At 45.4% G+C, this 23826-nt stretch overlaps 1 protein-coding gene across 3 annotated transcripts in view; it reads left to right on the top strand.

Annotated features, from left to right (window-relative positions):
* LLGL1 (LLGL scribble cell polarity complex component 1) overlaps positions 1 to 23826 on the top strand; it is a 95551-nt gene that overhangs the window by 30849 nt on the left and 40876 nt on the right. For 2 of the 3 annotated variants that reach the window (XM_063934952.1, XM_063934950.1), the window contains exons 2-12: positions 3300 to 3397; positions 11133 to 11214; positions 12086 to 12216; positions 15283 to 15441; positions 16456 to 16618; positions 16875 to 17010; positions 18072 to 18126; positions 18406 to 18560; positions 18720 to 18937; positions 19234 to 19301; positions 21500 to 21653. In XM_063934952.1, coding sequence (XP_063791022.1) covers positions 3300 to 3397; positions 11133 to 11214; positions 12086 to 12216; positions 15283 to 15441; positions 16456 to 16618; positions 16875 to 17010; positions 18072 to 18126; positions 18406 to 18560; positions 18720 to 18937; positions 19234 to 19301; positions 21500 to 21653 — 1419 coding nt within the window. The remainder of the gene's footprint in view (positions 1 to 3299; positions 3398 to 11132; positions 11215 to 12085; positions 12217 to 15282; positions 15442 to 16455; positions 16619 to 16874; positions 17011 to 18071; positions 18127 to 18405; positions 18561 to 18719; positions 18938 to 19233; positions 19302 to 21499; positions 21654 to 23826) is intronic. The other variant, XM_063934951.1, reaches the window with a different exon arrangement.

Below are 23826 nucleotides of genomic sequence, written 5' to 3'. Positions count from 1 at the left end.
GAGATTGCGTCTGGTGATGGTGGGTCTGGGTGTGGAGCAGAGAGGGGAAGATGAGAGGGTGAAAGAAAGCAGATGGTGGTCAGAGAGAGGGAAGGAAGAGTTAGAGAAATTAGAGAGATCACATCGGTGGGTGAAGACAAGGTCGAGGGAGTGGCCGAGATTGTGAGTAGGGGTGGAGGACCATTGAAAAAGTCCAAAGGAGGTGGAAAGAGCAAGAAGGTTAGAGGAAGCTGCATTAGTGATATCGATAGGGATGTTAAAGTCACCGAGGATGATAGAGGGGAGGTCGGAGGAGAGAAAGTGGGGAAGCCAGGCAGCAAAGTTGTCAAGGAAAGGTGTACAGCGGCCAGGGGGGCGGTAGATCACTGCCACATGGAGGTGAATGGGGTAGAAGAGGCGGATAGTGTGGACCTCAAAGGTGGAGAAGGTGAGGGAGGGCTCAGGTGGGATGACACGAAAGGTGCAGTTAGGAGAGAGAAGGATGCCCACGCCTCCACCCTGGCGGCCATCAGGTCTGACCGTGTGGGTGAAGGAGAGGCCTCCGTAGGAGAGGGCAGCAGGGGAGGTGGTGTCAGAGGAGGAGAGCCAGGTTTCAGTGATGGCGAGAAGGTTAAAAGAGTGGGAGATGAAGAGGTCGTGGATAGTTGGCAGCTTGTTGCAGATTGATCTAGCATTCCAGAGTGCACAGGAGAAGGGAAGGGAGGGGACGGGGGAAATGGGGATCAGGTTGGCTGGGTTCTGAATGCGTGTGGGTAGTCTGGAAATTTGGGTGGCGGGTGATCTAGCAGTGAGGATTGGTATGGGACAGGATCGAGGAGCCATAATTCCTGCTCAGTAGTGTTGTTCTGAGGAAAAGTATAGAATGGAGTGGCTGTAAAAAAGAAATAAGAATAAGAGGGGGGATGTAGTCAAAGCAGAGACAGTGGAGACCAGTTTTTTTTGTAAATAATGGAGGGAATGGAAACACAGAGAATGTTACACAGTGGTTGAAGAGAGTATAAATGAGGAGCAGAAAGCAATGTGTGACAGCAGTATGGCTGTTACTTAAGCAGACAGGGAGTTAAGTGTCCAGGCTGTGTGGATTGCAGGCATTGGTGGTACTGGATTAGGTTACTCTCTGTAGGCTGTTGATTGCAGGTGTGGAAGATAGTCTGCTGCATTACGAGGTTTTTTTCTTCGTTCTGGTGATCGTTGTGTGATTGACAGGAAGTGGGTGTTTCTGGGCGAAAACTGGCCGTTTTAGGGGTGTGTGTGAAAAAATGCTGCCGTTTCAGGGAAAAACGCGGTAGTGGCTGGAGAAACGGGGGAGTGTCTGGGCGAACGCTGGGTGTGTTTGTGACGTCAAACCAGGGACGAAACTGATTGAACTGACCGCAGTGGCAGAGTAAGTGTCGAGCTACTCAGAAACTGCTTAGAAATTTCTATTCGCAATTTTGAGAATCTTTCGTTCGCAATTTTGCTAAGATTCACTCCCAGTAGGCGGCGGCTTAGCGTGTGCAATGCTGCTAAAAGCAGCTTGCGAGCGAACAACTTGGAATGAGGGCCTTAGAGGGGACATGATCAACATCTACAAATATATAAGGGGTCAATACACAGAGCTCGGGAGGGACCTGTTTTCTATAAGATCAGCACAGAGGACACGTGGTCACTCGCTTAGGTTAGAGAAGAGAAGTTTCCGCACATGGGATGAAAAAGGTTTTTTTCACAGTAAGGACAATACGTGTTTGGAATTCCCTGCCTGAGAGAGTAGTAACTGTGGACTCAGTCAACACCTTTTAAGATTGGGTTAAATTCCTATTGGATAAAGATATTCAGGGTTATGGTGCGTAGGCATGCATTATAGTTAATATAACTAGTCCTAACCTAAAAATAACTAGTCCTATAATAAGACTGCATAGGAGACCACAAATAGGTTGAACTCGATGGACAATTGTCTTTTTTTTTTCCAACCATAATTACTATGATACTATGCCAAGAAAGTCCTGGAGAAGTGAGCACCTGCAGAACTCCATTCAGTTCAGTTCTGCTGATTCTGAGTGGTAGCCCGATTACACCATGTAGGGGACGTGGACATCCCTTGTGTCCATCTGTGCGTCTGCATGTGCAAGGATGAAGATGCCCAGTTTGAGTTTTAACGCTTGGCGTGTCTTTAGACGAAACCATCAAAACTTGCCCCATCCTTGTGCTAGGTGCTTAGTCTGTCGGCGTATGGCCTCCAATGTATGTGATTGAGTGTCTGAGTACGCAACCAGTTCAGCGACACCGCCATAATATGCCCATAAAACTGACCCTTTTTGTGCGTCCGAATAATTACTGCCCAGCACATTTACAAGACCCTATGGATACAGTGCATCTCAATCACAACTGCGCCACCGCGTGCCCGGCATGGGATGCACGCGCTGTGCACCTCAACCATTATCGGCATTGTTTGTTTCAGAAGTGCGTGTCATCCGAACGCCTTTGCCTGGCTGGACATAGTCTGCCTAGATGAACAATTCCTCAAGTACTCCTAAACAGGTCATGTCTTCTGGATTTCTTTAATCCCATACAGGTGAGTTGATCTATTTTGCTTGGTCTGTAATTATCCCACCTGTTACCACACACACACACACAAATCCGCAAAACATGACCTGTTAGGAGTACTGGAGGTATAAAATGAGCATTACTGGAGGTAATGGAGATATGTATTCCCTGTAGTGTCCGCCAACGTATCATCAGTGCAGTCATCATAAGAGTACAGGTGTAGCCTAATACACTAGCCTCAATACGACATGCGATACGAAAGTGGTGTAGTTTCATTTTATGAGCGAATGTGCTTCTGGTTTGCAATGTGATGCAACAAAACCATTTCACGAGATTGCACTGATTCGTTGGATGTGCGACACTTGTACATCTGTTTGCAACTGAGCCTGAATCTGTATAGGAAGCACAACTGACCTTGACATGAAAAAAAAAAAAAAAAAATGCTGCAACTGCTGCATGGTAGCACTTCCTATATAGATGCAGACTCTGTCGCACACACATGTACAAGTGTCGCATAGCAAATGAATAAAGGTGCACATTTGGCCAAAAGAGCCACTCTGACTCTTGCACAAGCAGTCTCTCTGTAGCTCAGAGGGGAGGTATATGTGACACCACAGTGTATGAGGACTCTCTGGAGTTTACCCTTATGTCTCACTATTCTGTACTTCTAAATGGAAATAATATTGAACTTGTGAGCAAACTGGATCCTCTTGTGCACCATTTACTTTTTTGCTTTAACCCCCCCTGTCTAACTTATGGACTTGTCTCTTCCCCAGACCGTGGAACATGGATTCCCCAACCAGCCGAGCTCCCTTGCCTACGACCCGGTGCTGAGAATCATGGCGATCGGTGCTAAATCTGGAGCGATTAAGATGTATCCTTTTTCCTAGCGGCCAACCTCAGACCGATACATTGAGAAAGTGGCTCCTATAGACTGAACGTTTCACAATATGCGGCCTGTTACCTCTAGAAAATGGGCAAAACTTTTATGAAAATTGGTTCAGCAGCTCAAAAAAAAATAAAAAATCCTACTCCATTGTAGATGGACTTTATTATGCTTCAGCAGAGGGCAATGGAGAGCGTACAAAACAAAGTGATGTGAATTGTTCTACACCACTTCCTTCCACTCTGTTTTCTATACTCCATGCAGCTCTGCTTGCTATAACCTGCGGTTTACCTCTTAGTTTCACAGGTAATTTGCTTTAGTAATACCTCCGGAGGGGAGGAGGAGGAGGAGGGGTGAACAATAGCTTGTCCCTACTTTTCCCAGAGGATAGAATGGGTTTGGGTTGGGCATGTGTCTCATCCGGCCTTCTGATACGGCAGACTTGTTTGTTTAGCCGTTTCACTTCATTGCTAAAAGTGTATGACTAAAGGGATCCTATTTCTCATTGATACAGGCTTAGGAAGGGGACACGACAACACTTCTGCAGTGTCCAAAACAAACCCTAGCAGGCTGATATATATGTATAATAAATCTGTATATAGACAGTGAGCTTTTGGTGTCCTTGCTTCTGCAAAGTAGGAAAACGTGTTCCACCCTGTTGTAGATTATTATGGATGTTTGACGTGGCCTAGGAGTTTCTGTGGCCTGTAGAAAAGCACTTGACCTGCAGCCCTGTACTGTTATGATATAGGAACCTCTCTGACTTCAGGATAATGGCTATTTGTGGACTAGTCTTTGTAGTGTATTTAACCCCCTGTGCTCCCCCTGCCTAGGCTATTTCTGCTTCTCCTGCAAGGCCTGATGGGCTTTTGTAGCAGTGACAGAGGGGCAGATTTATTAAGCTCGGTGAAGTGATAAAGTGGAAGGTGATAAAGGACTAGCCAATCAGATCTTAACTACCATGTCACAGGCTGGGTTTGAAAAATGACAGTTAGGAGCTGACTGGCTGGTGCTTTATCACCTTCCAATTTATCACTTCACCGAGCTTAATCTGCCCCTGTGTTATGGGTGACCTGTGAAGGGGTGGTGGTGGGGATTCTTGCAGGTCTCTAAGCAACGCTCTCCCTAAATGGCTTTTTTTCCCCCCCAAACACAAGGGGTGGAACACGTGGCCTCCTGTCTCCGGCGTCCAAGGCCTGAGTGCCCATTACCATGGAGATGCCAGCGTGGGGTGGATGCACAGGAGAGAAGAGGTACAGTCGGGCTTTACCCGCTGTAATGGGTACAACGTGTGACGGCCGTGCCTGGCCTCTGGTACTTTTATAACCTTTATATCAGGTTGTTTTCTCTTGTTCGGGTTAAGATGGGAGGCCACAGAGCAGGCTTTGTTTTTAAGGGAAGGCAGCTCCTCTGTCTTGTAATGTCGACACCACAACATCCACGTCTGAAATGTCGACATTATTGGGGTTAGGCTCTGCCAGGAGGGTCAACGTTCGGCACTAGGAGGAGGTTAGGGTTAGGAAGTGTTAGATGTAGGGATTAGGGTTATGGATAGGCAGAAAATACTTGCCCAAACCACCGCTCCGTCCCACATCCGCACCATAAATAACCGTCCTATGACCGCCGGAAGCTGCATTGGATCCGTTAAAAAATGGAGAACTCGCAGTTGGCCGATAGCTCTTGTCCCGATATTTAAATACTACTGAAATGTTGCATAAATGTGTTCCGTTGCTCCTTCATTGTAGTACCGCCACTCTGTAAATTTCCTGCACAAAAGTGTTTTGTAGTCGCCACCATGTTTATAATGCCTGTGCTTGTTAATGGGGGATTATTTTCCTCTATAGTACTATATATATCGGAGCTTTGATGGGGAGTTTACACAGCTGTATGTGAGATGGGAACATCCAGGTCACCAGTCCACAGCATCTTGTGTCCCGAGCATCTTGTACAAAGCGGAGTTGTGTTCCTGCAGCTGTGGCTTATGGAGACTGGTCTAAGGGGCTCTGTGTCGGCCTGTGATGGCTCTAAAAGTATGACGCTATGTGTTGTCCTGTCTCCCAGGCTTATAAGGAATGTCTGACGCTGGTTGCCGGGGATGCTAATTAGCGTTTCATGTAAGGGTCATAGAGGAGGTTATGTGCTGAATGAATACACACCAGCAAGTGGTTAAAAGTAGAATACCCTGGAAGTATGTGAATACCCAGGAAAGTTGGAAGTTAAATTACAAATGAGGATAAATGATCAGAATGGGTTCTGGGTGGGGTAAGAGGAGTATATAGGATAGGCTGTAGGCGCCAGGAGGAAATTGCGCCAAGTTCATCACTAGAAAGTGAGGGTAAAAAAAAGAGGTCTGAAAGTAATTTCGGAGAGTATGAGAGGCTATAAAAAGACTAAATAACGAGCGATGCATAGTAATGGGTTGCCCATGGGAGCCAAACTTTACAAGCCTGTTCTGCAGAATGCTGGTAATGTATTCCGTGTTATGATAAACAAGGCATTCACAGGGAGTCTCTGAAAGGCTTCGCAATCTGACATTTAGCTGCTGCATATGTGATAGATTAACTTATTTATGTCATTATTGATCTGCCCCCAGGACTGGGAGGGGATGGCAGATAACGCTGATGTGTGCAAAACCTGTGATTCAGTAGGCTGTATCCAGTCCCTGACCTCAGACCAAAGTGCTGTTGCCTCCTATAAGAGCCAAGGTCTAGTCTGGTGGTGCTAGCATAAGTTTGTGTAGGTGAAGGTGCCATTTCTGCACCCGTAGTGTTTCAGACTGCTAGCAAACCAATTGTTGAGCTCAAGATCCCCTCACCCTGTTCATATTCCAAGTCCTCTTGCACTAGTCTTTCTCGGGCAAAGTCAGGAGAGCTATGGCCTTTTGGAAGAGGGGTGGATATAGTGGTTCTAACTTGTAATGTAGTCTGAAGAGGCTGCGTGGCCTATGGGGTGTCTAGTTTGGAGGATTGGTGAAAATGCTGGGAAGAGGCTCATATGCAGCAAGAGAAATACACAAATTAGTGCAGGAATGTTTCGGGGGTCTTACTGGAAAAGGCCCAAGCCGCTGATTGAAGTGGGTTCAATCCCATTTATTATGGTCTAACGTAAAGGCCCCCCTTTATATTATATTATATTATATTATATTAGCTGCATATAGTTGACCAAACTGTTTAAATAAAGGGCCCAGTCATTTGCTCTTGGTAGGCTGCCACTAAACTTCGTCTATAACAATTGTTGGTGGGCGTGGTATCTTCTGATCTGTATTTTAGATTAGACTAGAGCTCCATCACTGTGGATTTCCCTGACCAGTCTAGGTTATGGGAGAACAGTGTAGCGTCAGGGGAAAGCAGTGGTTTGTGTTCGCTGGGGCCAAGATGGGTACCTGGTGTATTGAGGCTGACCCTGACTTTTGCTGCAAGCGACTTTGGCCAGGATGAAAGGGAGTGGGGAAAGCATACAAGTGGGACACGTACCGTTCGAGACTTTGAGGTATGATGAGAAGCTGATGATCCTTTTGTGGTGGATGGTTTATACTAAGGACTTTGAACATAGATTCATGAATGGTGTTCCAAGCCCTTGCAGCCTAGTCCCTGCTGCAAAAAGTTTGCCTTCTAGTTGTCCAGGACTACGATCCAAGAGACTGGTTTCTGGTGTTCTTCAAGTGATCAAACCAGTCTGAGCATCTGCCAGGTGTTGTCCTCTGCTTGGTGACCAGTGATAAACCTAGCCTGGCCTGGATGGATGGAGGAATTGCCTCTGCTCGATCTGGTTGCCAAAACCATGCTGATAGTCTGAGCTGTGGGTGAGGTTGTTTAAGTGTGTGTTGGTGCAGGTTGCTAGTGTGTAACCAGTGGCAGTTGATGTGCAGCTACTGAGAGTATATATCTGTTGTGAGAGGGGCATGCAGATTGTGGGGAGAGTGGTTTAGAAGAATATGCCCGCTTAGCTGCGGTCAGAACACGTCCTTGCAGTTGCGCACTGGATCCATACTTGGATTTAGTGCCTGGCTTTTTGTGCTGCCCCTCCCCCGTTCTACATATGTACAGGCTGTTCTAAGAGTACTGTGGAGAACTATATATACTGATTTCTTTATTCCATGTGCTGAGCATTATTATAGTATTGAAAAAGACTTTACATTCCATCTTTTATTAACAATTACAGCTAATCTGAGTAAGCGTTCCTGAAGTTTTAGTTTCTGTCATTTTATTGGTATTTATACATGAATATGATGAGAATATTTAAGTTCTATAGAGATTAAGTGAAAATGTCACCACTTACTTTTTTTTTCAGATATAGCTATTACTGCTTTTGTTTGTGGGTATCTAATAAATATGACGTGATAGAGAAAATCTGATTGTTTCCAGTGCATTCAGCATTCCTAAATTAGGCGATTAATTCACATGCCAGATACAGAGATTTTATTGTTTAAATTAGTTGAGTAGTGTTACATTTAGTATAGAACCCAGTTTGCTGGATGCTCTTGAATCTGAGCCTCCAGAATTTTTGGCCTGTAATCTGTACAAACACTTCATGTGTCTACCTGCTACAGGGGGAACCTCTGCACAGCAGTGTATGATATGTTCATTGCTAAGCAGAATGGACCTTGGACACTCGGGAATCTCCACTTATCAATCAGGTATTTTCTCCCTCTTGCTATATAGAGAAGAGGGCAAGAAGCCATGGGTGCTTCCAGCTTTATGGTGCAATTGAGCATGTCCTCCTGGTCAACAAGCTCTTAAGATCTGTGTTATGCCGCCTCTGTAACCCTCTCTGCCCTGGGTATATGAGGAGTGTGTAATGAGTTTCCAGATGCACAAAAAGTATTCTATTTTCAAACCAAGTGAACATGACACTTTTGTCAGAGTATTCGCCAGATGAGTCTATGCAAAGTTGCCTGTGCTCAAACCACGTGTTTGGGTCGACAGTCATTAGGTCGACCACTATATAGGTCGACAGGTCAAAAGGTCGACATGAGGTAAACCACTCAGGGAAGCGGCTAGACCAGTTCTGAAAAGTGTGTTTTCCAGCTGCTGGATGAAGGTCTCCACTGCAGCTTCCAGTTACTCAAAATGAATCCCATGGATCTTGCGCTTGATTTGTGGGAACACAAAAGTCGCAGGGGGCCAGGTCTGGACGGTGCAGCGGATGACCAAGCTCCTGGATGTATTCGTGGGCCAGAAAATCCAACACTTTCCTGGACTTGTGGGCAGGTGCATTGCCAAGATGGAGAAGGTCATCACAAGCATGAGTTCTTGGACAGCTTCTGGAAATGCTTCCAGTACTTGCGGCAGGCATTGGTTGGCATAGCAATCCCCAGTGCGCTGCTCCCATGAGTGGTTTTAGTAGTTGCACAACCATTCTTGGCCAAGCGGCGCACATGTCAGAACTGTGGCAGCACAACTCCCGACTGGGGTACACTGGGCTGACTGTTTGGTCTAGGGGTTGTCACTGTAGATCCAGGATTCATCATTCGCCACTGATCTCCCAGACAGAGTTTAAGTGACTGCCATCGAACATGGCCAGCATGCTGTGGTACCAAGTCACCCGAGACTCCTTCTGCTCTCCAGTAAGTTGATGGAGCACTCAGCTTGCAGAAACCTTGCTCAGACCTAGCTTTTCATGGAGTATTAAGTGGATGGATCGCGTTGAGATGCCTGTCTTCTGTAACTGGGTCACCCTGCTGTCCACCTTAATGGTGGCGTGCTTGGCAGCAACGTTGTTCTAGGCAGATACAGGTTGGCCGTAGCTTTTCTTGTCTTCCAGTGATAAAACTCAGCGTGCCACTCAAACACAGTGGTTGTTGATGATGCTTCCTGCCCGAAAGCAGCTCAGTCAGTCAAAACTCTTCTGCTGTTGTAGACCACTCAAGGTAGCCCTAGAAGATCACGATTCTCCAGTGGCTTCTGTTGAGCACCGTAACAAGTTTGTTTGAGGGAAGTGAACATGCTGTCTACTTCGGTGTGCAGTGCTGCTTATATATGGTTCTGTGCCTTGACATTTCACAAGAATTTAGTCAGAGATTACAGTTCGCAGCCAGACAGTTTGTGTCTACTCTACGTATGCATTGCACATCCAGAAATGTATTGCACACCGCTGGTATTGCTGCACAGATGCTGAGAAGGCAGGTCCAGCTCTGCTGTGCTTTTCCCTTACTAACAGTAGACCTTGCAGTCATGGACCAAGTAGGACAGTGCAGGATCCAAATGAATAACTCTCACCCCTCCCAGTCAATGATTGTTTCCTTGTTGGGAGTCTGTGAATGTTGTCACCTGGGGGAGATCTAGGATTGGCCCCATCTGCAGTTTTACTCTGTGTATCCATGGGTAATGGCTTTTTATTTAAAGAATCCTGTCAAGCTAGGCACAGATTGTCAGATATATATATATATATATATATATATATATATATATATATATATAAAAAATTTATTTTTTTTTGGTTGGCCCGACAATCTGCCTATTTTTTTTTTTTTTTTTTCTTTTTTTTTTTTTCTGGAACTTGTAGGCACCAATATCTGAGCAACACACTAAAAGGTGTTATTTTTTTGTTTTGTGTGTTTTTTTTTTTTTTTTTTTTTTTTTTTTCAGTTGCCAATTTTCTGCCACATCACACTGCGTTTGCATATGTCCTCCTACAAGGAAGATAATATAGTGACAGGTTAACAAAGGAAATATGGGCAGATTATTGAGACTGCGCGCACACACACACACTGGTCAATATCGGGAGATTGTGGCCGAGATTTTTGGTTTGGGACGACTGATTGAAAAATCGATCGTGTGTGTGTGGGCAAGATTTTTCAGAAATATCACCGAAACGATTGTACATACACACTATACAATAACTTTGGCCGTTCTTCAGATTATTGCCAAATTGGCCCAATTGTATAGTGTGTACCTAGCTTTAGGCTTGATCAAGGAAATTCAAAGACTTCTTCCAGAATTAATACATGGTTTTGTGTTCAGTGTCCTTTCTAAACAGCATTACATTTCTGGCTCAGTCTCTATAAACATTGATCTGATATTTTATACAAAATCCAGATGTCCTGCATGTGAGTTATCAGATATTTGATTTAGCAGCGGCGAGGCTTGAGAACACCAACTGGCCCCATAGTTGGTTTATGAAAATGGTAGGCTTCGTGTGTATGTGTATAACTTACCTATCCGATTGCATTGTGTCTGGCGTTTCGACCCTCTAGGGATCTTTGTCGAGAACCAGCCAGAAAGACAGAATCGCAGCTAACCCTAGACAAAAATAAAAATAAATTAATACAGGTTGAGTATCCCTTATCCAAAATGCTTGGGACCAGAGGTATTTTGGATATCGGATTTTTCCATATTTGGGAATAATTGCATACCATATTGAGATATCTTGGTGATGGGACCTAAATCTAAGCACAGAATGCATTTATGTTTCATATACACCTTATACACACAGCCTGAAGGTTATTTAATACAATATTTTTAATAACTTTGTGAATTAAACCGTTTGTGTACATTGAGCCAACAGAAAACAAAAAGGTTCCACTATCTCGCTCTCCCTGAAAAAAATTCCGTATTTCGGAATATTTGGATATGGGATACTCAACCTGTGTGAGTGTGTGTGTGTGTGTGTGTGTGTGTGTGTGTGTATGCATTTCAGGTCTGACAGAGAAAAGCTGAATCTATTAATACTCGCACATCGGTGCCCTGGCAACAGTGTGGTTTATTTCCTTGACCTCCTGCAGATATGGGGCCCCTGGTGTGGAGTTTACTGGACTGCACAAGGATATGGCAACCGTGACCCAGATGCACTTCTTACCTGGACAGGTATAGTTCCTGTATTCTTGAATAGGCTGTAATGGTGGTGTTCTGTTTAAATAACCTTATTTGATAAGCATTTTGTGTTGAGTGGCACTGCCTTTTGTTCCTGCTCCTTCTTGCAGTGGATGAGGCCCCTTATCCACCACCCACTGGGTCTTTGTGTGAGAATGCAACCTATCTGTCCTCTAGCAAGCCACAACCTCGCGTGGTAAAGCATGGCCGTTATTCGCCAAGCACTGCCTGGCGATATTGTGGCACAATCGGAGCAATGTGTACTCGACCATTTAACTGGTCCCTTCATCGTGCAAGTGCGTACCAGGGACGACTGTGATGTAGGATTCGCAGCATGGCATTGTACATGATATCTTCCGGTTGACCAGGATATCGCATGCGATCCACGGGAGAGCGCAACAATATCGGCCTGATTCGCCCAGAAAAGACCAATCTGGCCGATTATTGTTTAAGTGCGTATCCAACCTTTGGGTGCGTAAACATCGCCATGATTTGCCGCGTCGAGGCAACAAATCATGCATATCGTCTGATGTGTACACTGCATTATACGCTCCCGCGGTCCGCATGCAACATCTTTTCAGCCATGCTGCATGGCCAGCCGGACGATATCGCATGCAGCCTTGTGCATAGAAATTAAGGATAGAACCACATATTATTCCGTTGACTTAAATGGTCTGCATACGATTTAATCAACATATGGTCAGTTGGCCAGTTAGGGATGGTCAGGGACGAAGGGAAATCGTCCCGACCATTGGCCCGGTTTCCAATCGTTCTAATTTGTACCCACCCTAAGATGCAGCTGGACTCTTTAGTCTGCGCTCATTTTGCAAGAGGTGTACTCACCACTCTGTTGTCTGTCTGCCAGGGCCGGCTCCTCTCTCTGCTGGATGACAACACCCTACACTTGTGGGAGATGCAACTAAAGGACGGCTGCTCCCGTATAGAAGAAATCTGCAGCTTCATCCTCCCGGGCCGGCCAGGGTTCGACTACGCTAAGTACTCAAACGCTCCTTCTTTCTCTCTCACGCTTGTGTCTGACAGGCAGAATGGCGGCCATTAATTTGTGGTTCTGTAATATGTAGAAGTGGTTCCGTAATATGTAAGCCCCCACCCCTTGCTGATCTGCCCCATATGTTCCATTTAGTCAGTTCGCATTCTGTTTCCTGCTTTAAAATAAAACCTTGCTGGTTTGTGGCCTCCTAGAAATCCTCCCTTTTATGAAGTGGAAATAAAACACAGGTTGCTGTAGTATATTTTGGGGCAGACTAAACTGTTCTGTTACCTTTCCTCCAGTGTCAGGAGGGCGAAGCTCTGGCTTACTTTTAAAAGAAAAGATTCAGTTGTTGCCTGGTGCCCGTATCTGTTTTTCTTTGAAAGCTTACCCCACGGTCACAGGGTTGGCCTAATAAACCAGCTGCCCTGGTGCAGTTATTCAGCAAATGGTTGTGTTTTCCACCTTCTCATCTGATTTACATAACTATTTAGTTTTTATATAGAATCAAACATTTTTGGGGAGTCTAGCGGAAGGGCAAGGGGTGACTATACAAGCGTGAGGAAGAAGAGGGTCACTCTGGTGTAAGATTGGATGTGGTGGGTGTGTTTCATTGGCACAAATGGGACTGGGATTCTTTTCAGCATTTGCCCTTTTTATTTTTTTAAAAATAATGTTTTGGGGTGTTTTTTTTTTTTTTTTTTTTTTTTTTGTGTTTTTTTTTATTTTTTTGCTTCCTAAGTATTAATGCTTAATTCCTGAGAACATGTTCATGGTCATTTTGTACTAGGTAAAGAAGCACCTCCAGTATACGGGACACTAGTCTGCTCTCTTACTGTACATGTACACTGTAGAATATCGGCTGCAGTTGTACAGTGCAGCACAATATTCTGGTGTGTATAAATCTATTACCATTTCAGTTATTTACTCCTCCTAATTCATCCTAAAGTTATTTACATATATGCCGGCTCAATGCTGAAGGACGTAACTTAGCCCCTCCCCCATGCTGGAGCTTATTGGGTGCCTCCCACTTGGAGCTGCAATAACCCATGGGATCAGTAGCGTATTGCGCAATCGTGGATCCTAATTGGATACCGTGATAATGACCGTCGGTCATAAATCACGATATGAGGCCTTTTTCTTTTTTACTGGACAAGAAAGGATCACATGTAACTGGAAACCCCATTAATTGCTGCAAACAAACTTTTTAAAGCTTGAGTAGTATTGGGTACAATTTTCTTTAGCTTAATAGAGATTCCAATAGCACTTAATCATGGTAATTAATATTTGCAGTGGTGGCATTGTGAGCTTGTACCTGCCAGTATTAATGGATTGTCAGTAACGGCGTGCTTGAAATGTTTTTTCTTTTGGTAAGGGTAAGTGCCCATTATTGGCTGGCACGTGAAAGGCTCCTGGTTCTGTTTACTCCCTAGCTGTACCTTGGCACGCTTTGATAAACAAAAAAGAACAAAAATGTAAGACCACGTCGCTTGTAGATTTTTAAGGTTTTGTTTTTTTAGCTATAAATGTGTGCATTTTTATTACTTATGATGCATCCAACTTCCAGAAAGTGAGCTGACGCTGAGAACTGAACACGTTGCAGGTGTGGTCTTTGTATAAGATACGTAGACTAGATTTTGTATGCGGTGTCTCTGCCTCCAGGGATGTGTCACCCAGCGACTCTGCTGCAGCCTTATGCACAGAGCTAGCATGTGACTTATCCAAGGGGTGTCAAATGAGGTAATCCTCTTCTTGGGTAATTCTAAAGGCCTTGTTGAAAAATTGGACAGTAAGTGGAGATAAACTAAAACTTCAGCTTTGTGAAGGATGCAATTGGGCATGCATACACCAGTCTCTCCTGCCTTGTCTATACACCTCTTGTGTTTCTTGAAAGCGGTTGGAAAGGCCTCAGGATAGAATAGATCCTTACCGTTTAATCCCTTTCTCTGAATCCATCTGGGGGCACCGCTACCTCAGGGTTAGAGGAGGCACCCTCTATATTCCATCTGTCTGAAACAGCCAGTAACTGGCTCATGTCTGACAGCCGCACTTATCAGCGGAGTTCCCAGCTTTCTGTCTGAAGTTTTGGAGACTGATTGAAGACTTTGAAGCGGTGATAAGAGAGAAGTTGCACATAGCTAGCAATCTGCTTTGCGGTAGCATTTATCAAGTACAGTCTATAAAACTATAGGTAGAAGCTGATGGAGCAACTTCACTGCTTTTATACATCTCCCGCTGAGACCCAAATTCAGATGCCACTGATAGCTGGGCTCGCCAGTGGTCCTTGGGACTGCTACCGGGAGCTGCGGCCTATATCTCCAAAGAGCTTGTCACAGGATTTGTAGCAGTCCTCCCCTGGTTGCAGAATCCTGTTGGTATTGTTTGTTAGACGTTGCCTGTAATGCACCTTTGCAGCGGGGGAGGACTGTACGAAGGATCACTGCACCAGGCAGGGGTAAGTATACAAAGCTGGCTTATGCCGTGTCAGACAATGGGGAATGGGGTCTATTTACCTTGGATGGAGATAGGAGCTGATTGGCTGGTACTTTATCTCCGTCCACTTTCTCCTTCCAAGGCTTCGTAAATAGACCCCCAATGTTCTGTAATCCAGGATGTGGTCCTATTATATCTTCAGGGAGTGACTGTGTCCCGTTATCTGGAGGATGTGATTCCCTTTTAGCAACTAAACAAAACTAATTCTATACTTTGGTGATTGTGGAAGGGGCTGCTCCACTTAAAAGTGTATTGTGCTCTTTGTAGTGCCCTGACATATTTTTCTCACACACGCCTTTGTCTGTATTATTATTAAACTGGCAGCGATCCGTGTTGCTGCACTCTCGTCACTTGTGATCTGGAACTCCATCAAAGGCCTTAAGCCTCGTTGCCTGCAGCAGTAACAGTCAATACTATATTACGGTTAGAGCATGGCAGGTGACAAATGTTATAAGTTGGAAGCTATAAAGAAAAAATGGTCTTTTAAGGTGGAGAACCCCTTTATTTTATTTATATATTTAACGGCTGCTTTGCGCGGGTTTGTGATTATTTTCTGATTTGACTCCTTGTGCTTGCAGTTCCCCTCCAAGTGTCACGCATGTGACGGTGATCCTAGTGGCAGCCTCCTGTGACGTCGCCGCCCTGGGGACAGAAGGAGGCGGTGCTTATTTCCTGCAGATCCCAAGTCTGAAACTCCTGGAGGATGAGACCTTGCTGCAGGACAAAGTGTTACACAGGTGAGGAGACCTCGGGGTGTAGTTACACCCACTCCTCTACATTGTGCTAAACGCTGCTGTATTAAACTTCTGCTACGATATGCTCGCCTTTCATGGTATGTTTATATTGCTTCTTCTATGGATACTCCAATTTCTTTGTTCTTTTGATTTAAATTTTATTTATTTTTGGTTATTGGAAACTTTCAAGAAAAATACTTGATTTAAGAAAAAACTACTGATCACTCTCCCATTTCCCAAGGCCATGGTATAAAATGAAAACCATGGTTACATGCATAGACATATAGGGGGATATTCAATTGTTTGAAAAGGGTGGTATTCATGTGACCGGCGGTCGGGTGACCGACGGTCACATGACCTCCACCATCATCCCGCCCCCTCACTATCCCGATCGTCAGCATGCCGACCAACAGGGACCGTTTCCACTCGTGGGTGTCCACGAAACCCATAGAGTGGGATTATAACCCGTGGCGAGCGAAGCGAGCCTGCAAGGGGCTTGCTGCACTCTCCCCTCCCCGCCGGGATCCCGGCGTCGGTATGCTGCCGGGATCCCGGCGTCGGTATGCCGCCGGTCAGACATACTACACCTGTTTGAAAAGTCAGTTAGGTGTCTGTCTTTTCCTGTCTATTATATAGGAAAAACAGACACCCAACTGACATTTCAAACATTTGAATTCCCTTCCATATAATCATTTGGAAATGAGGGAAGTGAGCAATGTGTGCTCTTATTATTTGGCCTTCATGGTCACTAGGTGCTTTGGGGCTTTACTTCAGCCCAGGCCTCCACAACTGTGTTTAGAGCACAGCAAGAGGGTTCTCCATACAGAGAGATTTTTTTTTTTTAAGGCCGGCTTTTCCAGACGACTGTTTGGTTTCTGGCTTGCGTTGCTCGGTAAATAATTCATGTTGGTGGTTGTCTGCCACTACCTTCGATGTCTGCATTTACTTGTGGCCAAAGTTGTGATTTCTGCACCCCCCCTGACCTATGGGTGTGTTTTTTTTTCTTCTGGTTGGCAGTCTCCCAGATGAATACAGATGTGGGAAAGCCCTGGGCCCGGTGGAGTCTTTACAGCAGCATCCACAGCATCCAGGAAAGATATTGATTGGCTACAGCCGGGGGCTGGTGGTTTTATGGGACCGAGAGTCCAGGACGGTGGAGCATCTCTTCTTGGGGAACCAGGTGACTTGAAGATTTGTGGTGTTTTGTGGGTGTGTTTTAATTTTTTGGTGACTTTATGTAAATGATGTTACAATGGGCCAGTTCCAGAATTAACACTTTTACCTTGTTGCAGAAACTGGGATGTAAAAATGTAATTTGCAGTCTATTCTATCTAACCATCACCTACCCCCTGACCCCTCCACCACGCCGCATTGTTATGCACTTATGTGGAGCATATGTTTTTGGTTCCTGTGTGTTGATACCGGTGTCTCCGCAGCAACTGGAAAGTCTGTACTGGGAGAGCAGTGGCATGTCATTAATCAGCTCTCACAGCGACGGCGGCTACATGGTGTGGGCAATGAACAGTCATTCCGCCACTACATCACAGCCTGTGACCTCTACAATACCGTATGGTGAGTCCAGTTATAGTGTAGCGGGATGGTACCCCCATCTTCATTCTTACTTGCGATAGCTTCCTGGATCGGATGTGCTGGTGTGTCGGATACACTCTCTGGGGAAGGACCTGCCCCACAGTGGTACGTTAGTACTGGCTATGTGAAAGTAGGTTAACAATTGATTGCAGCTGGCCAGCACCCTCACGCAGAATTCGGTCATTGGTAGAATGTACTATCTCCAGTACCAGGGGAATATCCATTTCACCCTGTCCTTGGTCATTAAGGATATGGGCAAAACGCATATCGCAACGCAGTGTCAAGTCTGACCCTGCGGCGTTTCCTCCACTTAATGCTCCTTTTACATTATTGCTACTGTATTACCAACATGTAAATGAAAACTGGCAACTTTTATGGTCAGACATGCCAGAGGAAGAGAAGCTACTGCTGTCCTTTCTGTGAACCCTTTCTGGAATTCTGTGCCTGGTTCCCGGTCTGTTATCAGAAGGCCAAGTTATCCAACAAAATCTGAGGCCTTGTGCATAGTATTGGAGGACAATCTTTTGTATGCTGACATTTGGGGACATCAGATGGCCACACAAATCTGTAATGTGTCCCCTCCTGCTTCCTCCGTGGGTAGGAGATCTGTTGCCAGTTTTTATGTGGACCTTTCATTCCTCTATGATGGAAGGAGGTTCTCATTGGTGTGACTAGAGTGCGGTGGAGTTGGTGGCCTTATTGACTGTTATGGGAATGGATGGAGACTGATTCATTAATGGGCGTTCCTTGAGCAAATGAAACTTTCTGAGCTATAGCGTATGCAATAGTCCAATTGTGTTAGTGTTGTTATATAGTGGTGTGTACATGTATGTGTGTGTGTGTGTATGTATGTGTGTATGTATGTATGTATGTATGTATGTGTATATATATATATATATATATATATATATATATATATATATATATATATATATATATATATATATATATATATTTATATTTATTTATATAATATATATTTATATTTATTTATATAATATATATTTATTGTGGTTGTTGTTTTTTTTTCTTCTTTCTTCCAGGTCCTTTTCCCTGTAAAGCCATCAACAAAATTCAGTGGCAGTCCAGCAGCTCTGGGTTTGTTTAGTTAACTTATGATTTTATGCGGGACATGTACTAAGCAGTGATACAAGTGGAGACGTTGCCCATGGCAACCAATCAGCATTGACGTAGCATTTATTATTTGCATACTATAAAAGTACACCGAGCAGCTGATTGGTTGGCCAGGGCAACTTCTCCACAGGCTCACTCCTCCACTTTTATCACTGCTTAGTACATGTCCCTCTATGGTTTTTTGTCTTGTGTAGACCCACTCCCTATTGTGAATCCACCATTCTTTACTTGTCGTCACTCCAGGAATCATTACATCATATTCAGCGGCGGCATGCCCAGGGCCAGCTATGGAGACCGGCACTGCGTCACCATCATGCAAGGGAAGACTCTGGTTACCTTAGACTTCACCTCCCGACTCATAGACTTCTTTACAGTGTGTCCACTCCAGAGTGAGGACGGTAAGATCCCTTCTGTGCTAGCTCTGTGTAAGCATAGACTCTCTCTTAGACAGGTTGTGCCTTTTTTACTATACACTGTACTTTGGAGTAAGATGACTGCACCGGGGGGAATCTGGTAGCTCCTGTTGTCTTGATGTTGTGTCCGGTGTTCATTTCCAGGTTTGGACAATCCCATCGCTCTGGTGGTCCTGGTAGAAGAAGAGTTGGTTGTCATTGACTTGCAGACACCTGGCTGGCCGACTGTACCTTCACCCTACCTTGCCCCGCTCCACTCCTCCGCGATCACTTGCTCCTATCACATCTCCAATGTCACGCTCAAGCTGTGGGAGCGGATCCTAATCGCTGGCGAGCAGCAGAATCCACAGCTCTCCTCTGCGGTAAGCTATTGGCTGGAAAACACTACAGTGGCTTCCAAATAGGTTTATTTTGGCTTGGGATCCTCTTTTTGATCTTCTGTATTTTTAAAGCATGTTTACGTGATCTGGTTAAGCACTGAGAGTGTTGTGCGTATCTCGGGAGGCTTGTCTGTATCTGGAAAGTGTAAACGTCACTGGTAACTGCGATCTTTGTATAGTCGCTGGCTGTTGTATTACTCTGGTTGTGCGTTCCAGCTACGTTTTTCGTTTTATGATCCTCCTATAAGGCGTGCTGTAACCTCCTTTCTGCCCTCCAGAACTGGCCAATAGATGGTGGAAGGAGCTTGGCTGAGGAACCATCACAGAGGGGTCTCCTGCTTACTGGGTATGTGATTGACTACATTGGATTTCCTGCATTAGCAGAATTCTGGAGCTTGGATGTGAATCTAGTTTTTACCTATTGTAGTCTCATGTCAAGTCCACATGGCGGGTAATGGCGAGTTTAAGCATTCCAGCCGCCTACTCTAGCTTTTTGTCCTGGCACTGTCCTCCCCCTTTCCCCCACCATCTGAGAACCCCAATATGATTTTAGTAAGCTGGCTGTACCATAGAGCCATGGTTGGCTTTGTATGGTCCGCTTCTGGCTCTATGCTGGTATGTTGAAACAAAAAATGACAGGTCCCAAACCTGTAACTCCTAATCTGCTATTTTAGTAGCTCGGTTACTGGAACCTGGATAACCCACCAAATTCTGTGATACCTCCTTTCCAGTGGACTGTAGAGTAGTGTAGACCCATAGCTGTAGCACTGTACACCCAATCAGATCCCTGGAAAGTGTGGTTACCATAAATAATGAAATTCACTGAAGGTGGAGGGAAATGGGAAAGGTAGAGATCTGCTTTGTAAAGGAGATTCATCCTTATTGCAGTGAGCAGTAGACGTTTTGATGCTGGCAGCTTTATTACACCCATAGGATATTCCTGTAACAAGCATTGCATATCTGCATCTGGAATCGCAGGCTCTGTCACATGACGCCAAATCCTGGATAGGAAACCGCGCTGTGTTTATCTAGCCGTAGGAGACTGATTTGTGTGTGGGCTCAGCGTCTCCCTTGTATTAATTTGGCAGCTGAGCCAGTATAAACAGAACAATGAAGGATGAGAAAATTGGAAAAAAAAGATTTTGGGATTCTAGCAATCCCCAGGAGTCGGGTGTGTAGAGCTGGGAGCGCCCAGTGGTGTCAGCACGGCTCCAGATGTGTGGGGGAGAGGAGAAGAGGGATTTGGGCTGCAGACACTCCCTCGTAGGGAGAGTGTTGTGTATGTGCGACTCTGAGCTGGTCTGTACACAGACACTGCTGTGTGTCTTATACCCTGATCCCTACTGCTGCTCTGCACCCTAATGATGGCTATGCTGCGTTATCCTTAGTTACTTATTCATTTTCAGGATAAATGAAAGCCTACCTGTATTTTGTACACATCCATGTTTGTGGGTAAATATTTGTGGATGGGCTGCCATCTGCGTAGTCCAGCGCCCTACATAGCTTCCTCTGTGTTGGCACCGGAATGGCTGCATTGTCCTTTATACTGGCTCAGTATGCATTGCACTGTATCGTGAAAATGATGCTAAAATACACTGGACTTGATACATTTTGGGATCATCCACTAGACCAGGGGCAGGCAACGTGTGATACTCTGGTTGCTGTGGAATGACACATCCCAGCAAGGCCTGTCTCCGTTTTAGCATGTTGAACAGTAAAACTGCAGCAGGGCATTCTGGAATGTGTAGTTCCCTAGCAGGAGCACCACTGATTGGCTGCCCCTGCACTAGACCTTACAGTGTGTTAGTGTCTGCTTCTGGGCCTAATTAACTACTTAATTGATTATTTTACCATTCAAAATGGTTCATAACCATGTTTTTTCAAAACTTTTTTTTTTAATTCAATTTAGTTTAGAAAGTGTTTTTTTTTTTTTTTTTTTTTTTTTTTAATATTTGCATACTATATTATGCATATTTGCAGTATGGATCTCTTCATCAAAAATTGGGAGACATAAGTGGTGTGGAGCAGTTGCATATGATCTGACCATGCCAGTTAAGTGGTTAAAGGCATTGCTTGCATTTTATTTATTTACTAGTTACCAGCCCATCAAAATGACCGAACAACATGACCGTAATGTCTGCGCCAATGGCTGTGTGCACCTGTTGGGTGCCATCTAGTGGCCGCCGTTGTGCAGCACACTTGAATTCCCCTCCATAGAAATGAGGAGCAGTGTTGGCCCTTTATCATATAGGATTTATTTTTATTCTGACTTGTGCAGGAGTGTTGTGTGGGGTGTGTTTTTATTTATTTATTTATTTTATTGTAACACCTGACTTTATTTAGATCTGTGGTTCTCAGCCAGGTTTTCCTAACAGGTCGTGTTTTCAGGATTTCTGTCTGGGGAAGCAGGCAGGATAATTACTGACCCAGCAAAACAGTGACTCCACCTGTGCATGTTTAAAGAAATACACAAAACATGGCCTGTAGGTGGTACTTGCGGACTGGAATTGGGAATCACTGACCTTGGATGCATTTGTCTTCCAGACATGAGGATGGCACAGTCCGGTTCTGGGATGCCTCTGGCGTTGCCCTGCGACCTCTCTACAAACTGGGGACAGCCGCCATCTTCCAAACAGACTCTGACCACAATGATAGCTCCAACCAGAGTGGTGATGAGGATTGGCCACCTTTCCGCAAGGTACGGGACAGTGGCTCTATGCTATGTTTGGCCTGGGGTGCCTTAGCGCTGTGACCTTTGGTAATCTCTGTGGCCTTGGTGTCTTGTCTTCTGAGAACACGTGTGTTGCTTCTGAAATGAGTCTGACCTTTTGGGGAGGTACCTAAACTCTTACATGTACTGGATTTGTGGCTCACTGGAGGGGAAGGGGCGGGCAGCCAGAACGCTAGTCAGCACTTGGATGTGCTCTGGGTAATCTTGGCGCTTATTTGAAGGATTGGCCTGTGCATACTAACAGCATCTGGTGATTAGCTCTTCCGCCAGAGACCCTGCTCCACCCTACAGCTTGTTCTTCCCGCAGGGACCGCGTGTTGCTGCTCACATTTATATCTGATGTTCTAGCCTGTTCCGCTCCCTGGCCCTGCGTTGCTGTTCCCAGAGGTACCATTAACATTTTCTGGGTTGTTACACGATTTGGTCACCTCCTCCTATAACTTTTATTGTACATTTTATGGAACAAGGACAAGTTTGTTCTCAGAGGGCACATAAACAGTGTACTCTACAGGAATGTGTGATGTACAGGTCACTGCTCATAGAATTGGCAGGAGACTGGAAATCTTTAACGTTTATTATGTGAGTGTCGGGATACAGCTTGCGTCATACGGCATACACATGCACTTTGTTTCTTCCAACATTCATATGTAGGTGTGGGGAGACTGCTAGTGTCGCACAGCATACGGATGTGAGTGTGGGGAGACTGCTAGTGTCGCACAGCATACGGATGTGAGGGTGGGGAGATTGCTAGTGTCGCACAGCATACGGATGTGAGGGTGGGGAGACGGCTAGTGTCGCACAGCATACGGATGTGAGGGTGGGGAGACGGCTAGTGTCGCACAGCATACGGATGTGAGGGTGGTGAGACGGCTAGTGTCGCACAGCATACGGATGTGAGGGTGGGGATAGGGTAGTGTCACACAGCATACAGTGTGGGGGTAAGGCTAGCGTCACACAGCATACAATGTGAGTGTGGGGATTTGGTAGCGTCACACAGCATACAATGTGAGTGTGGGGATATGGTAACGTCACACAGCATACAATGTGAGTGTGGGGATTTGGTAGTGTCACACAGCATACGTATGTGGGCTGTCTGTTCAGCTTGTGTATTGTGCACTCTAGGATAGCTGTAGAATGTCAGGCGAAGTTACATTGCTCATCTTGTTACACTGACACCTGTCAGGGGGTGGGATGTATTATGCAGCAAGTGACCAGTCTGTTGTGGAAGGTGATATGTTGAAAGCAGGAAACTTGGTGTAAGGATCTGAGCAGCTCTGACAAGGGCTTAATTGTGATGGCCAGACGGCTAGGTCGGAGCATCTCCAAAACGGCAAGTCTTGTTGGGTGTTCCCGGTATGCAGTGATTATTATCTACTAAAAGTGGTCCAAGGAAGGGCAACCGGTAAATCTGTAACTGGGTCATGGGCGCCCCAGGCTCATTAATCACTTGTGCGAAGGTACTGCCGGCCATATTGCTGAAATAGTTAATGCTGGCTATGATAGAACGATGTCCGACCACAGTCTAGCTGCAGACGCATCAGATTGCCCATGCTGACCACTGTCCACTGCCAAATGTGCCTACAGTGGGCATGTGAGCAGTGGAAGAGGGTGGCCTGGTCTGATGAATCATGTGGACTGCATCTTTTACCTGGGGAAGAGGTGGCATCAGGGTGCACTATAGGAAGAGCGTAAGTCAGTGGAGGCAGTATGACGCTCTGGGAATCCTTGGGTTCTCGCATCCATGTGGATGTCCTACCTAAGTATTGCAGACCTAGTACACCCCTCCCTGGAAATGGTATCCCCTGATAGCAGTGACCTTTTTCAGCAGTATAATGCTGCACTGATATAGAGAGATACTATATAGTGTGAGTTTGTCTGTGTATATCTTGTAATTTAAACACTTTTTCTCTGACGTCCTAGTGGATGCTGGGACTCCGTAAGGACCAAGGGGGGAATAGCGGCTCCGCAGGAGACAGGGCACAAGAATAAAAGCTTTAGGATCAGGTGGTGTGCACTGGCTCCTCCCCCTATGACCCTCCTCCAAGCCTCAGTTAGATTTTTGTGCCCGAACGAGAAGGGTGCAGGCTAGGTGGCTCTCCTGAGCTGCTTAGAATAAAAGTATATTTTAGGTTTTTTTATT

This window comes from Pseudophryne corroboree, chromosome 7, assembly GCF_028390025.1.
Source record: "Pseudophryne corroboree isolate aPseCor3 chromosome 7, aPseCor3.hap2, whole genome shotgun sequence".
Classification (NCBI taxonomy): Eukaryota; Metazoa; Chordata; class Amphibia; order Anura; family Myobatrachidae; genus Pseudophryne; species Pseudophryne corroboree.
This window is presented reverse-complemented; position numbering and strand designations above follow the sequence as displayed.